This window comes from Lissotriton helveticus, chromosome 4_1 (assembly GCF_964261635.1).
Source record: "Lissotriton helveticus chromosome 4_1, aLisHel1.1, whole genome shotgun sequence".
Classification (NCBI taxonomy): domain Eukaryota; kingdom Metazoa; phylum Chordata; class Amphibia; order Caudata; family Salamandridae; genus Lissotriton; species Lissotriton helveticus.
This window is the reverse complement of record NC_136063.1, coordinates 34071674-34089151: the sequence shown is the minus strand read 5'-3', so window position 1 is coordinate 34089151 and position 17478 is coordinate 34071674. Positions and strand designations below refer to the sequence as shown.

The 17478-nt window shown below is 44.1% G+C and overlaps 1 protein-coding gene across 1 annotated transcript in view; it reads left to right on the top strand.

Moving 5' to 3' along the window:
• Nucleotides 1–17267, top strand: part of LOC144828307 (GTPase IMAP family member 9-like) — a 51273-nt gene extending 34006 nt beyond the window's left edge. The window contains exon 3 of the mRNA XM_078686390.1: nt 16009–17267. Coding sequence (XP_078542516.1) covers nt 16009–16853 — 845 coding nt within the window. The 3' untranslated portion in view covers nt 16854–17267. The remainder of the gene's footprint in view (nt 1–16008) is intronic.
• Nucleotides 17268–17478: the final 211 nt, after the last annotated feature.

Sequence of the window (17478 nt, the reverse complement as noted above, 5' to 3'; positions counted from 1 at the left end):
ACAAGAGGAACATGTACTTAGAGTTATCTTTTTCAGAATTACTCTTACCCTCAGTTTTTCCTGGTCTGGCTCCCAGATTAACTCTTCCCAAGGAAGCTTATGTTTCTGCTATCAACTCAGTTAACTCCCTATCCTGTTGTGTAGGAGAGAGTTATCTTAGGCGTTTGCTTATAGCCATTGCCGCTGCCTCCCCTTTTATGTTGCTTAACATCTTTGCAGAAACCTTGGCAAAGTAACCAATTAGTTTCATCCCTAAGTCCAGGGCAGGTCCTGCCCAGTATTAATTCTGTATGCATTTCAATGCATCTTTTATTACCACTATTGAAGGGGTACCATGAGTTCTAGTGTAAATGTGGGTGTACTTGTACTTGTAAAGCAAACTGTGACTCCATGGAGTATCCTGGCACTGAAGACCGCTGGGGAACCCGTCCTGGTTTTCCCTGTGAGATGGTCCCTTTCTGGGTATCTCCAAGGTGAAACCAGGCATCCCCGGCATCTGTGGGGGGCCGTTGTAGAGATGAGGCAAGCTTAATGCCCAGAGTTGCCGAGTGTGTTCCCTGGTTAGAGTAGGCACCGAGGTGAGAATTATCGAGTCCGTTTTGACCCTGGTCCACGACCCTGCCACGTCGGGAATTGAACCCTGGTCCCGGGCCGTTCTCTGCTTACGGGTCTTCCGCCTCTAACCAGTGAGCCACACCACTCCACCATGTCCTACAAATGTCTGCAAAGAATGTATCTCAAGTGGTACAATCTTCTATCGGGATAACTATCCCCATTGGCATGTACATTGTTAAAATTCTGTGGTTTTCCTGTGGGCCCAAATGGGGGAAAACTTGTGCTATGTTTTTGTGTTATTCAGAACGGTACTTGTTCCTGACTGGTGGGAATTCTTCCCATTATGGCATTCAATGTTTGAGGGCTGATGCTCGTGCTAACCAATTGAGGTTGTACAGCCTGAGCAGCCCTCACAGGTTGAACTATAAGTGTTCGCATTATGTATTGTGTAGGATTCCTCTAGATTGTCTCTAAATATTCGTATAGTGTGCTCATTTCTGTAGCTCCTAACCTATGTATTTCAGGGTGTGTTGTATATGAATCTAAGACTGGCCAGGTTGCTTCTTTTTTACTAAGCGGACCGAGTATCACATTTTCTACGGTGTGGGGGAGGGAGACTTTCAACCAATTTAAATGCTCTTGGTAATTTATCGGGACTTCTATATCCTCGTATGGACAGTATTCATGTGGTGTCTGATCGCATCTAGGAACGTAACGCAAGAATAGAAAACCTCCGTTCTGAAAGGTTTTTGTGCCTCAACCACAAAAGTAACATCACCATCCATTGGCGGTAGGCCATGTTGTAATAATTTCATAGTTACTGCCTGACTGCAATTTTCTGAAATATTTAGAGTATCTGCTTGTACTTCAACGTCTTCTCCATGTTTGGTTATTGCTAGAAAATGAAAAGTATTTTACAAAGATTAATCTTATTGAGATTTGGTTTGTACAAGTGGGAATATTCTTTTCATCCTTCAAGCCTGATAAAAACCTTCAGCCAATATATAGTACGTACCTACTCAGCCAAAGCGGATTCCCTATTCCCACTATGGACGTCTCCAGTTTAATGTGAGTGGGGGTCTCTGAGAAAGCACGACTGAAGCGCTAAGTTAGTGCCTATCCAACATTGGGGGCGCCATGTCGTGTAGTTCCTACTAATCCGTAGGATCTGTGCATTATTTGGACAACATAAACGAAGGGATTGGTGTCAAGACTGATTCCGGACACCTCCACAGGATATGTTGGCCTACAGACCAGCTAGCTCACAGTGCCACTATAACCTACCAGGGAGCAAACAGTTTCTAGCCATCACTGAATATATCACCCCTGAATACTCAGGAGTAATGGAAACAGTGCAGAATCTTTTGCTCAGTCACTTTGTGCTCTTTTGGTCTCAGAGAAATGTACATAGAACACTCAGTGGGATGTTTTCAATAATATTTATTGAACCAGCATTATTCCTGCATGCAATATGTGTGCTGCATGATTAGGAGACAGAAGCAAATAAAGGAGATTACAAGCACCAAGAGAGTAAATCATAAACACATTTCTACCAAAGCAATGAATATGTAAAGCGGTAATCTAACATACTCCTAAGATGTGGACCCTATTATAAGTGTAACTAGGGTGTGTGTAGGTGTAGTGACAAGAATCCCCCCAAGGGAAGACCAACCCCAGTTTTACAAGGTTGTGCAAAGCAGGATATATATACAAAGTAGTTTCAGTGAAACAATTCCAACATTGTTGTGGATGCAAATGAGTGCAAAAGGTCACCACTCAAACTTTATTTTCTAGGAAAATGTAAGGAATAAGCTGCCTTGCTACATGGGCTTAACTCAGGAATACAACACCTTCCCCTGAAAAAGACGCCCCCGATCAATAGCATAAAAAGAGAAAGTTGCAGGTTACAGTCGTGGCATTTGGAGCAGCAGTAGGCAATTGCATTGGCTATTCCATTGTGAACAGATCCAAACTAGTTGTGTCCTGTGAATTAGGAGGGGATCGTCCCGGAGATCCACAAGCTATCTTATGTTCTTTGGTGTATTTCTTGCAGAAGGCTAGAACATCCACAAGAGTGTCGAATATGCAGGACTTCCTGTGCATATCCATACAAAATAGCGCCTAATATAACATACTGTAGCACAGACCCAGCTCTACGAGGGAGTGTACTTTAGACAAGCTTCTTGGATCAGCAGGGCAAAGTCACGGTATAACGAAATGAAGGACCCTTGGCAGTGAACGTGGTCTGCTCACGTGCCAGACATAATGCAGTATCTCTGTCTCTGAAGTTCAATAGTCTGGCAATTATGGGGTGCAGTGTTGCTCCGGCTGGAGGCTGGGGCCCCTGGGATCTATGTGCACGTACAACCAGAAAAGCTGTGGAAAAGGCCTCATGACCAAACAGCTCCACCAGCAGTTGTGGCACAAATGTGTCCTTTTTACCAGTGGCCGTGGACTCTGCAATTCCAGTGATAGAAAGGTTATTTTGATGTGACCTAGCTTCTAAATCCTCACTCTTAAGTGCTATGTTCTTCACCTGGCATTCAAATGTGTCCACACGTTTAGCCATTTAGTTTCATCCTTCAGCGACAAAATGCACTTCTCAGCTCCCTCAATCTGGGTCTGCTGATGATCCAATTGCTCGACCACAGCATCTAGTCTGCACGACAGGGCATCACATTTGGCATCCTTAGCCCTCAAATCCACCTAGATTTCAGGCATCAGGGCCTTGATGATGGCATGTGGAGCCAAGTCCAGTGGGCCACTGATGCCTCCGCCATCCGAAGTGGAGATTCAGCCTCCTCCCGAACTCCAGCGTGCTCCAATAGAATCCTGCTTTGTTTCTGGTCCATATGACCCATACAGAGAGCGCTGTGAGAGGGTTGCAGAGTGGAGGGAACGAGGCACCACCGTACCAAGTAGTATGTGTTCTTAGGTAGGATTCAATGAGGACCAAGATGCAGTGATTTCGCTGCAGGGTTTCCAGACCAGCAGGATTCGCTAGGCTTATCCAGTCTACAATATGTGGAGGGACACAGAAGAGCAACTGTCTCGACAGAAGCATCACCGGAGAAGCAAGCCGCAGAGGTTGCTGTCGCATCACCGGAGAAGCGTGCCGCAGAGGTTGCTGTCGCATCACCGGAGAAGCGTGTCGCACGGCCTGTCGTGGCTCCAAAGATCATCGAGTCACTGCACGGCCGTCGGGCATGCATGCATCCCATCAACGTTGTAGCATCGCAACCATGACAGCATTTTGTTGCATCGCACCAGAGAAGGTGCCATCTTGTCGCATCATACCGGTAGAGCAGTAAAAAAGCAACGCTTCACCTCCCCACACAGTAAGGAAGCAAGCATCAACTCCCTTGCGCAGCAGTAAGGAACTGACGCATCCACTCCCCTGAGTGTAAGGAACCAATGCATCACCTTCCCTGCGACCCTTTTGTTTTCTTTGCATTACGCATTCAAGGTACATTGAGAGTAAAGTGTCGCATTTACAACTTGAGAGAACTGAGCTATTTTATACTATTTTAAAGTCTATTTTTGAGTACAGTATTGTGGATTTTTGTCATTTGGTCTCGTTTTAAGCCTGTATAAAAATACTTATTTTTTATAATACAACCTGTGTGGTGTCCATCTGTAGTGTTGTCACTGTATTTCTGTATTTGTTCACAAATGCTTTACACACTGCCTTTGGGTTAAGCCTGCCTGCTCGTGCCAAGCCACCCTGGGGGTGAGCAGGATTTATTTTAGAACTGTAGCCGCTTACCCTGACTAGACGCAAGGGTCCCTAGATGGTCAAAGGTACCTACCTCTGCCAACTAGAGACCCCCAAATCTAACACTTGTCAATGATTTTACCTACTGAGACAATGGTGTCTGCAAACATATAAATCCCATTATATACTAGGTGATTCATATTTCAGCATAAAAGATATCCATCACTGTTGTGATGGAATAACCCATTCGCAGAGATCTAAATCAGTCCTTTATTCCCAATCAACCATAGGAGAACACTTCTAAGGCCCACTGGAACTTAGTGGAGGTACCCAGAGACTCACAGTATATCAGGCAGAGGCCAACAGTAAGGTACAGTCCAGATCCATTCACCACTGGATAGTTTGTTGCCTCAAGAAAAAAAACCTAATGCAGCTTGATTTCTCCCTTTAGCCATATAGCAGACAGGTAACTCGCCCCTGGAGTCCACTTTCTTGCTTTGAGTAAAAGAGGAACCGGCCAGGTTTGCCAAAGCTCCGCTTAGGTCATACACATAACATTTCCAGTCCTCTTCTGTTCTTCTGCAGGTCTAGAAAGTATTCTGAGGAAGGCTGGGTGAGGGTCCTGCTTTGAAGTTGTCATCAGCCTGGTGGTGAAGGACAAACTTATAACACTCCATATTCCTCTCAGACCAATGAATGAAAGGTTTCTAGGCTCTGACCTTCCTGCTGTTGGAATAGTTCCAGTTTGCCTTTCTGCAAACAGGCCCAACATGGAATGTTTTGGGGAAAATCCAGGATAGATAAAGTCTATCCACACATTCAAATTAGGCTCTGAGGCTGACGTTGTGCATGGGGAGTATGATATGGTGATTGTCATGATCTCTCACAATTAAAACTCAATTCCAGTTTGAAGCAGTCACACTGCTCACAACAAACCCCAGAAACAGAAATCTGATAGGACAAAAGAAGGGTCTTTCAGAAAAGAAGTGTCATGGCATCCTGTTCTTTCACTTTCAAGTGCACCCACAGTTTTGAATAAGACTCAAAAGAGCTGTTAATCATGATTTGACAGTTTCCTGTCAAAACGAGACCCCTAGGCCGTATATTCTGGTGAACTCAGAGGAGTCATCTCTGCCCATTCAGGTGAGAATATTGTTTGCTGGGAAGAATTTCATACTACATTCAACCTGTTCAAGGCGGAGCACAGGCTGAGAGAAACTGGAGAGCTGATGCGAATTAGCCTCCCGGAACTCCAGAAATAGAAAAGGGGACTCTCAAAAAGATACTTTTCCTTGATATGTATTCAACATATGACTTCACAGTTGAATTTGACTTTTGATAACCATTAAGAATAGCTGTTTAATTATTTTTCTAGCTGGTTCCCTTCCCAAGTTAGCAGTATTGGTATTTTAATCTCAACTCTGATTTTCAACAGAGGGCAGGTAGGCCTGCTAGAGTGAAAATATATGTGTGAGCCCTGTCACTGTAGACACAAGTTAACATTACTTTTAAATATATTGCACTCTACCTTGAGGGCTACAGGGCTTTCATAGGTGTAACCTACTCATTTTTAGAGGTGAGGTTTATAGCTGTCAGACAGGGTTGTTTTAACAGGTAGCATTGAAGAAGTCGGGCTACAATGACAGGCCACTCAGAAAAAGTGCATTTCCTAAAGTGGGGGTTTAAACTTTTTAACTGCTTTGATACTTTTAAATGCTCTAACCAATTTTGCAAAGCTAAGCTTGCTTGTTGTGTATCGTAGCTACTAAGATCAGCTAGGACATACAGCTATCTTTTTGTCCTAACTGATGTGGGTTTTAATTATTGAAAAATGTGCCTGGACCTCCCAGGAAAGGAACATAGGGCGCTAGGTAAGTAATGTTTAATGCAAACAGGCAGACCACGTTATAACAGTGAAATAAATAATCGTGGGTTTCAGGGCATATAAGGTTTCTGAATTCTGGCTTACTTTTTTGTTTAATAAATGAAGATGAAGTGGAATTTGATACTCCATGCCAAGCTTATGCACTTTTAGGAGTTGGGTAAGGCCAGATGTATGTCTTATTGTTGGGAACACCATAACAGTTCCTATTCTTGCCAGTTTGCATTCATTCATTAATCTTTATTTTCGGCTAATTATAACCATAAAAGATACATTTAAAATACAATTTATACATTTTCAATTAATCCAAGAGATCAGGTACAAAAGGGAAAAGGACAATAATTGTTACACAATTTTTATGATCGGGTTCAAATATGCCATAAAACCTATCTAATAATATCATAAATACATTCTAAAAATACCTTTAAAATCTAGACATTCTATAGCATGTACTAAATCTAAATAAATGAGTTAAGAGTATGATGGAAGTTTAATCACAATAAGCCAACCAAATTTATAAAGTGCAAATGCAATAGCTCCTATGCTTAGGGTTTGGCATGGTAATATAATTTGTAACTCTAGAATTTTAATCCAGCCTTCTTCCTTATTAAGTATACATTGAATAGGAATCTGCTTACAGAGAAGACCACAATTTGTGAGGTATCAGTCTTCAATATACGTTCTGCTTCACTACTGACCCTAACACCCAAGTTCCTGCACAGAGATCTGATCCATCGTTCCCTGGCTAATTTGTATGCTGGGCAAAAGAAGAGTATATGTGTGTCGTTTTCTTTAACCTCCTGTGTGCAGAGAAGACACAAGTCATTTACCTTAGCTCCCCCCATCTAGACGTATTTACATTTGTTTGTAAAACACCATATCTGAATTGTAAAAATAGGGATTTCGCTAACGGGGGGCCTAGCTCATTCAAAAAAGGTCCAAATGAAACGACATCTTTAAAAGATAAAAACTTCAAAGTTAATGACCCCACAGACGAACTATATAGCATATTGTTATTCATATAGGACCAAAAGGTAGACTTTATAAGCTTCTTACAGAGGGTGTCAACTTCAGAGGCTCTTCCCAATAGTGAGAGAGGCCTAACTTATTCGTCCAGGATATAACATGCTTTAGCCAGGGAATATTCTTGGATCCGTCAACCTTCATTTTCTCTACCAGGCCTTCTCTATAATCAGCTCTGTGGTAGTCAATATCCTGACCCAAAATAATAAAGGTCTTAACATAGCATGATAATCAGTGCGTTTAATATTAAGATCTAGGAGTACTGGGATTAGGGGCGTTCTGGTCGGGATTTTTAACAATTTCCGAATAAAATTATTTTCTTCCCGTTCAAAGTTCTTTTTACAGTATGGCCCCCAAATCTCAGCCTCGTAAAGCACCGCTGATTGGGCTTTGGATTTGAAAACCTCCAGGGCAGGAGAAATAGCCTTAGAGTGGCTGTCTCCATGTTTTTCCGTTATTGGCAGCAAATTTTGTAGGAACGTTATCCTATTCTTTTCTAAATGTCCCTTCCAAGACAATTTGCTGTCAAAAGTGATTCCTAAGTAGTTGAAACTTTCCACATATTCCATTTTTTGGTTATTTAAAACTAGGTTCTTCTTAAATGATTTATGCGGGTTTATAGACATGTATTTGGTCTTGGTTGAATTAATTTCAAGCCCCTTCATCGTTCAATAATTATAAAAAGAGTTCACTAGGCATCGTAATCCATTGGGGGTCTGCGAAATTAAAATAGTATCATCAGCAAATAGTAATGCTGTGATGGGGATATCGTTTACATACAGCGGGAAGAGTGTGGGTGCCAACATGCATCCTAGTCGTACACCTCTTCTCACTGGTATTGCCTTAGATAATTCCCCCCTTTGCCCCCATCTCACTTTTGCATAGTTCCCTACATGGAGCTTAATCAATTGCACAAGCAATTCTCCTGGAACCCCGATATCTTTCAACAAATCTCAAAGTAGGGTTCGGGGAGCTAGATCGAAGGCCGCCCTCAAATTTATGAAGGCAATATACAGGCTGCCCTTCCTTAGGGTGATATATTTCCAACAAATACATGTGAATCTAAACACTTGATCGGTAGTGCTTGTTTTAATTCTGAACCCTGCTTGATACTTTGATAATATGTGAACCTCTTCCATCCATTCTAAAAGTCTGTTTAAAATATGTCGAGCAAAAACTTTTTGGAAAATATCGATTAAGCTAATTGGCCAATACTTTGCCGGATCATAGCGATTAGCTTTTTTAAAAATTGTCACAATCTCTGCCCCTTTCCATGTGTCAGGGATTGGTGTACCTGCTACTATTGAATTACATAAAAAATGTATATATGGTCCCCAGACTTCGATATTGTGCCTCAGTAGGTCTCCTGGGATTTTATCGGGTCCTGGAGCTTTCCCAGTTTTAATGGCCTGTATCACTGTGATAGTCTCTTCTAGGCTAAAATGCAAATCAGCTACCTTTGGTACAATTTCTATTTCCCTTTCCATTAGAGGTGATTCCCCAGTATTGTCCGAATAAATCTTGGAGAAGAGATCCACCCAAGTATTTTCATCTAGGAAAACGTCTTTGGCAGTCCTTCCTGACTTATTTCCCTTGGATATTAGACTCCAAAAGGTAGCCTGGCCTTTGGACTTTACTGCGATCATTAGGTCAGACCATATCTCGTCATCCCAGGCTCTTTTAGTTTCCACAAGAATTCTATTATATGTACGCCTTCTGTCTCTTATTTCTTCTATATTCTTATTTTTGATTGCCTGTATTACTGTGGTTTTAGTTAATCTGCACTCTTTATTGTACCAAGGGTTTCCTGACTCAAGTTGATTATCTCTCCCTCCGTTGTTTTTCCTTGTAGATGTTACATAGAAGTGGGGTCAGTGCGTCCACCAAGTTATAATGCATATCTAGCACACAGCGATCCCATGTAGGGAGATCCTGAAAGGATGTAACAATATCAGCGAAGGTATTATAAATGCTTGTCATTGTCGCATCTTTAGCTAGGATGTAAGGCCATTTTAATGCTCGCCTATTTTTATTTATTTGGAGATCACAGGCACTTTGATCATTCCCTACTTCCCCAACTGTAATAGGTTTAAAAAGCTGAGGCTCTAAAGTTAGTTGTAAGGGGAAATGATCACTCTCCGTCCTGGGGTCAACTTTAAAATCAGCGGCAATGTGCCACAAGCTAATTGAAACCAATATAAAATCTATCTGTCTCTGGGAGCTTCCTCTACAAAAGGTAGATGCCGTGGGCCGATCTGACTGTAGACGCCCATTGCATGCCCTTAAATCATGTCCAACAGTAAGTTGTAGAACTTGTGCTGCCGCGACAGTGCACCTTACCTGCCCACTGCTATCTAATGCCAGAATGTTGTTTGCCATATCCTGCTCTGCGAATATGTTATCAAAGCCCAGTATTGGTTCGAACTTGCAATTAAAATCTCCAGCAACAATTATTTGTGTCCTGGGCCCTATAGTATCAAGAAGGGAATCAAGTTGTTCTATTGTCTGCGATTCTTTGTTGAGTGCATTTGGTCTATTATACACATTAATTAAATATAGAACCTTATTGTCTCTTGTAATTATTTTTACACCCAGCAAGTCCTGAGACTGAATATAGAGGGGAATAGTATCAATTTCTATGGTAATCCTTATCCACATCACCAAGCCCCCAGACGGTCTCCCTCTTACAGAAGGGGTGGCATTCACACAAAATGTTTTAGAACCCAATCTGTTGGGAGTTTCCAATGACCAAGTCTCCTGTAAGAGGATTATATAACTTTGATCTATGTAATCACTCCAGATCATATCCTGGAGATTCTTATTAAGCCCTGCTATATTCCAAGAGGTAAGCTTTACTTCCAAATTTCTAATTATTCCAGTTAGTTGGGAGTTTATATAAGTGTGCGAGCTTACTATGGTATTGATAGCTTCCCTAAGTCCCACTTGCGATTCTGGGCTATATGTTTGTGTGAGCAATATGGCCCCTAAACAACCCCTTTGTCTGATTCTTTTATACCTTGTTCAATAGATAAAATCTGTACATTTTCGCATTGTTGAATTCCCTTACAATATTTTACAATGGGATTTGCAGGGGTGCTTATACAATTTAGTCAATCTAACTCATCCAGCAGCGATAGACCATCAAATCTGTTTTCTAGTGGGACATAGGAAGCCAGCTGACTTAGATTACCATCATGTTCTGGTTTATAAAAATAGTACAAGGGAAGGGTACTGATGCATGTACTTTGGGCGTAGGTTTCTTCCCTAAATTCTAATATCCTCCTAACTTGTTGCGGTCCCTAAAATATTCACCACACAATCTCCTCTGATATTCTTTGATGATTCGCCCAACCACCCAATTCTATGAACCATCAATATATCGCCAGTATTTGCGGGATGAAACCGTTTAAATTTTGCAAGCCAATCCACTGTTTTGTTACGTAGATTTTGCCAAGTTTCCTTTTGTTCTCTTTATAGGGTCTGAACACCCTTTAGTACTACCACATATGTTGAAGATGCCAGTGGTAGCTGCAGGAGATCGGTATTAGGGATTAAATCAGTTCCTTTCGGGCTATATACTACTGTCCTATCTGAATTTATATTCAAACTTTCCAGGACTGGTTGTAATTGTGAACTTCTAGGACTATTCCCCTCAATATCCTGCATGCCCTATTTCCTTTCCTCTGTCGATCCATCATTCTGCTGCGTGGGCTTTCTAGATTTTACCAGACTTTCGACACGCTGTCTAGCATCCATCCTTTCCCTTGTGTTTTTGGCTGAGAGGCTACCAACATCCCCTTTTGGCTTAATTTGGGGTGGCGCAGTACCCCACTCACACACAAAAATGGGGGATTGGGGACATTGTTCCTTCCAACATTCCCCATTTTTTTACATAGATGCTCAATCTTACAACCAAACTTTGCAAGGCTTACTGTCATGCGATCTTCTATTTTATCCATTCTTTTGTTAATCGCAGTTTCCAAAGTAAGTTTTAACCTGTTTTCTAGCTTTCCAAATGTTTCTTCTAGCCAGGAAGTGTGAGCTGTATTATTGTGCTCAGTTTGTGTACTTATTGATTTACTTAGCACTATTTTCCCCCATCTCGCAGTTTGATGTATTCTTTTGTGATGCCCCCCCAGTTTTTCTAGCGTTATTATTCCAAGCGGGTGGATTATTATTATTATTTTTTTTACCAAAAGTCTTGGCCCTTGGTCCCCGGAGCTGTTCTATGTTTACGTAGCCTTGAAGACAAGGCAGGGCTAACTACAGGGTTATCCTCCTCAGGGGGAGATATCAAAGGAGCAGTGGGCGTAGTAGATAGGCGTGAAGCATTCGGAGTAGTTACTGTTGGGCTCATTGAAACTATTTGGGGCATGTCTAAAGAATTTGCTATCAGGACAGGGGTCTGGTCACTATGAGCAGATAAGTTTGTATCATCCGCTATATCAATTATTTTGTTTAGACCAAGTGTATCAACACTACCCGTCCCTAACTCCTAACCCTCTATACTAGCATGGACTAGAGGGTGTAAAGCTGATACTGGGGATTTTACTTTGCTAATAGCCCCTAGTGATGACCTTTTATGCCCTGTAGGTATGCCTAGGGATAATCTTTTCTCCGTAAGGAATATTTCGTGCTGTAAAACAGATTCAGCTCTGTTTAATAAGGCGTCCAATGTTCCGACCACTCCCCCTCCCACTCTCTGCCCAATTTTCCTTCTCACCGCCATGAGGACCACACAAGAATACAAAGGAATTTAAAAGTCACTAACCAAAGTCTTGGTGTCCTCAAACAGTTATGGGTGAAAGAGGGGTGACCCAACCCGACCTCCTCCGGCCTATGATGGCCTTAGACGGTCCCGGGCTTCTCCCGGCGTCGCCCGCGCGCGTCCCATGTTGCGTGGGGGAAGGCGGCGCTTTAAGCGCGATGTCAGCGCCTTTCCCAGCAGCACAGCTGATTGAAATTTGGCCTCTCAGGTGGCTCAGGCGGCTGGTGCACCCTGGGACCACAAGTCCCACCAGGGCAGGAACACACAGGGGGTTGCAGCGGTGTCTCCTCCCGCACTTCAGCACCTCGGCACAACAGCGGGGCACAGCGAAAATCCACAGGTCCACGGGTCACAATGAGAAACAGCAAGAGGGACCCACGCTGCGTGGGGGAAGGCGGCGCTTTAAGCGGGATGTCAGTGCCTCCCCCAGCAGCACAGCTGATTGTAATTTGGCCTCTCAGGTGGCTCGGGCGGCTGGTTCACCCTGGGACCACGAGTCCCACCAGGGCAGGAACACACAGCGGGGCACAGCGAAAATCCACAGGTCCACTGGTCACAATGAGATACAGAAAGAGAGCCCCTGGAGAGCTGATGCGAATTAGCCTCCAGGAACTCCAGAAATAGAAAAGGGGACTCTCAAAAAGATACTTTTCCTTTTCCTGTTTGCATTAAACATTTCTTACCAGTTTTCATTATTTTCCTCTTTTCAGCTTTGTTGTAATCATTCGTAGAATGTCTGTAGTGCCTGGATATACATGAAATGCTGATGTCATAATGACTGACTCCCCACTATCTAGGCTAACATGGTTTATTGTTTTTGTTAATGAACCCTGTGATTGCATTATAGCCCCTTACTGCTGCAATGCTTTTTTATTGTTTATTATAATGGCTGCTTAGGATCTATATGTGGATAGAGATCACATACTTTGCACCATGTTAGTTTAGACTTACAGATCCTTTAGTGACTCCGAGATTTCTTTCGTTTTATAAAACAGAGACAAAATCAGTGGTGAATCCAATATAAACCCAGGTTTTGGACCTTTATTTGGAAGAGTTCGCCACACTTGAATTATCAGTAGAGGTCACACTGTATTGCTGAGCATAGCACCTTCAGTTGGTAGGTTGATTTCAGAAGCCATGCAGAAGTTGTCCTTCACACTCGAGCATATTTGTGCATCCTAAGCAGAGCTCTGGTAACAGAATAGCCAAGCTTGATATTCTAAGTTATGCTGTGTGAATTATTTTAAGAAACTCAAGAGGATATTTTGCTGTTCAATGCTTTAACTAAAATGTATCAAAGTACTTAGAAATCCGTACTTAGAAACAGTTTAAGTTGCTAGAATGTTAAGATGGTAAAAACTTTTCACTCCTTTTCGCTCACCACATCATGTCTTGCTGCATTTATTTCCCCATTCTGTGTGGCCGTTCCTGTTTTATGCTCTAGACTAGGATTTTAACCTAAATATTGAAATTACATGTCCCCAATTCCTAGTAATATATTTGAGTGTTATTCATACATGAAAGACTGATTGGATTTCCACTGTATCCCTCAATTCATCTAATAGGATTAATAGTAACCAGAATACACTGCAAGCCCGAGGCTGCTCAGTGGGCTAGTGTTATGGCTGCAGCCCAATTGGCTTTCTAATTTGATGTTGGTCCACTGCATCAAAGGGTTAGAAAACCAAACCCTGGAGTTCGTATGGGACCCTCCATTTCATAACAAGATACAAAATATTAAGTAACACTAAAAAATATTAAGATATTTCTTTCAGATCTCTGAAGTTAGCACAACCATTGATGACTGTTAAGAGGAATGAATCAGTGTAGACAGATGATCAGTCCAGGAATGTGTGTTGGGACAGGTGTTTTATTTAGAGAGTTTCGGGGGTTTAATTAAGAGCCCATCTCACTTGGGGATTTAGAGTTTCGATGGGGCTTTGAAAGGAAGATGCATTTTTGATTTGGGCGAGAGGCAGTTCTATTTATGAGGAGTTGGGGCAAGTGATCAGCCTTTTAAAAGTCTACGCTCAAGGTGGAGGTTCTGTGTGCTTCTGAGACATCTGATCTGCCTTCTGATGCTCTGTGTTAGCTGTGTGGCTGTAATGAGTTTCAGTGCTATAAATGTTCATTTGCTTCAGAGGACAGTCATAGGCGAAACCCCTGGCAGTTAGCACTTCTGAAATGCATCCAGTGTGACTTGTGTGTAACCTGCATGGAACTGTAGTGTTTTGCCTGTGTCGTCACAGGTGTAGTACGTGAAGGTCATGTGACCTCAAGTTAATAAAAGGGTCCTGCACGCATGTACCAGTTGGGCTACAGCTGCTAGACCAGTGAACATGCAAACTGGCTCCATGTAATTATTTTAAGGCCCCCCTTGTGTGCCCCTGATCATCCCCAAGAGTGTTGGTGATTACCCTAGTCCGGGGCCAGTACCCGACACAACAGCTGGCGACGAGGGTGGGCGTGCCCTCGCCGTGTGTGGAACTGCAGCGGCCGTGAGCACTGCCAACGGCTTGCGGCGCTCGTGTCCCGGCGTGTGGCACGCTGCGCCCTGTACCTGTGGCGGATCAGCTGGAGCGCCCGGTGACCAGCGGGAGTGCTGTGGAGGCCCCGCAACATCAGTGCAGGCACGCAAGGTGAGATGCGCGTTGGAATCCTGCCCCACCGTCTGCTCACTTTCGGCCTGCAGACCACGTGCTGCCCTGCCCTGGGAGGCGCGCAAACTCCCGCTGCTGGCCCCTTCAAGAGGCCCCAGAGAGCGTGTCTGAGTGCTCTGCTGGGGTCACAGTTCCCCATACCGTGGGTGGACGGGGGGCCTACATCACAGGCCTAGTGGTGTACAGGGAGTGAGTGGAAGAGCCCAACACAGAAAAAGCATCCACCCTGCCCCTTCAAGAGGTGCACAGGCCTCAGCCACGAGCTGGCCAAGGGACTGGAAAATCAACAAGCATTGCCACAACCAAAAGGAAAGTCAACAAGAATTGGTACAGACAAGGCAAAATATAAATACCAATGAAGATATTCCCCGGAAAGCAAAACACAGGGCGCACAAAGGACAAACATTCTGTAGACCCTGCAGGGAACAACCCTGAACCCTCATTGATGATCACTCCAAATACCCCGAGGTGGAAATCATATCATCACCGAGTGCCACGGAGGTGATCCCTAAACTTGAAAAGATTATGGTGGCTCATGGTCTCATGCGTGAGCTGAGGACTGATGACGGACCTCCATTCCAAGGGCAAGAACCCACTACATACCTGAGCGCTCTTGGCATTCATCATCGCCGAGTCACACCCAGATGGCCACAAGCAAACAGCGAAGTGGAGAGATTCATGCAAACATTGAATAAGGTGATTCGAATCGCCCATGACAAAGGAAAGTCGATAGAAGTAGCCATCTTTACTTTTATGAGAATCTACTGTAAAACGCCTCACACCACGACGGGCATAGACCCAGTGCACCTCCTCATCGGCCGAGTGGTCATGGTGTCAATACCTCACCACCCCCAGTGGCGGCCAGAGGCTCCCGATGACTTTCAAATTGGCGCCAGACGCCACAAGGCACATGCTCGGGTCAGTCGTTGACGGAGCGCCAAAACTCCCCAACTCACAAGAGGGGATGCTGTGTTGCTCAAGAATCGCATCACCAGTGGCAAGTTTCAGCTGCCATATGAAAAGGACCCATGGATTGTGGTCAGTGTTAAAGGAACCAGGGTTATCGCCACTTGAGGGAGAGAAACTGTGACCAAAACTCCCCAACTCACAAGAGGGGATGCCGTGTTGCTTAAGAATCGCATCACCAGCAGCAAGTCATGTGACCTCAAGTTAATAAAAGGGTCCTGCACGCACGTACGCCAGTTGGGCTACAGCTGCTAGACCACTGAACATGCAAACTGGCTCCGTGTAATCATTTTAAGGCCGCCTACGTGTGCCCCTGATCATTCCCAAGAGTGTCGGTGCTTGCCCTAGTACTGGGCCAGTACCCGACACAACAGCAACCTGTGTGACCTGTGTAACCTGTGTGGGCCTTTGTGTAACCTGCATTCTCTTCTCTTTACAGGGTTCCGTGAGCTGAGGATGGTCCTGGTCGGGAAGACAGGAGTGGGGAAAAGTTCGACAGGAAACACCATCCTCGGGAGGAAAGAGTTCAACTTTGGAGTGTCTTCGAATTCAATAACAAGTGAAAGCAAGGAAGGGTCCTGTGACAGAAACGGGCAAAAGATTGTGGTTGTCGACACCCCTGGACTGTTTGACACCAAGATTGCAAATTCAGTAATTGCAGAAAAGATCGCTGGATGTGTAGTGATGGCGGCCCCCGGCCCCCACGCCCTGGTCCTGGTGGTTCAAGCCAGTCGTTTCACCCCGGAGGAGGCCAGCGCTGTCCGGGACATCCAGGCTCTGTTCGGCCAAGAGGCCTCAAGGTACATGCTGGTCCTGTTCACACGGAGGGATGACCTGGAAGCTGACGGAACTACACTGGAAGAGTTTATCCGAACATCAGATTCTAAGATGAAAGGGGTGCTCCAGGGCTGCGGGGGCCGCTACCTGGGCTTCAACAACCGGGCTCAGGGGGAGGAGCGGGAGAAGCAGGTGGAGGCGCTGATCGCAATGGTCCAAAAGATGGTAAGCAAGAATGGGGGCAATTACTACACGAATGACATGTTTCAGAAGGCGGAGGAGGAGATCCGGAGACGGGAAAGAGATATCAAGGATGAGAGGCAGAGAACTGGGCGAAGTGATGAAGAGCTGCCGACTCCCCGCGAAGAGGCCAAGAAAGGTGTCATGGAACACATACTGAATGCAATAAAGGCATCACTAGAGGTGCTGCAAACGCTAGCTAGCATAGCAGCGTCACTGAGCAAGATGTTACAAAAACCCGAAAACAGTGAGAAAGCTACAAAATAAATCTGCAGCTCCCTGCCCACGGGCTGCCGACTCCTCCAATTTATTTTCACTGTGGAATATCTTGGACCCTACTTTCTTTTCCTCAATGAACGGAATTAACAGGTTTGAAAGGAAGGAGTGCCCTTCCAGTCTGAGGCCTCTCAATAAGAAAGTCAAGGTTCACCTGTGAACAGTGAAAATAAAAGATCTGAACTGCTTAACAGGAATCTAAACTTGTAAGCTGCACAGTCACAAGACAAAGTCATGTATTCTTTACAACCTATGTAGAGTTTTTAGCCACTCACTTATCATTTGCATGTCAATGTGCATCTCTAGGAAAAATGGAATCTTCAAGGTACAGGATAATTGTGTGCTCATTCATACCCTTAAAGTTTTGGTGTTCTGTAGTATGAAATAAAACCTGCCCAGGCCTCACCTTGTCCTGACTCTTGTTTGTTGGCAACAACTCCCATCAAGCATACTCTACAGGTGGCCCAGCTAGTTGACCGTTCCTGCACACGCTAATTAAATGCTTCAATGGAGTCTGAATCATGCCAACCAATGATGTGTGCTTTAGGGTCTCAGGTAGTGACCTTGGAAGCCTGAACCCTGAGCTTGTTCCAGATTCTAATCTTCCCTTAAAAGT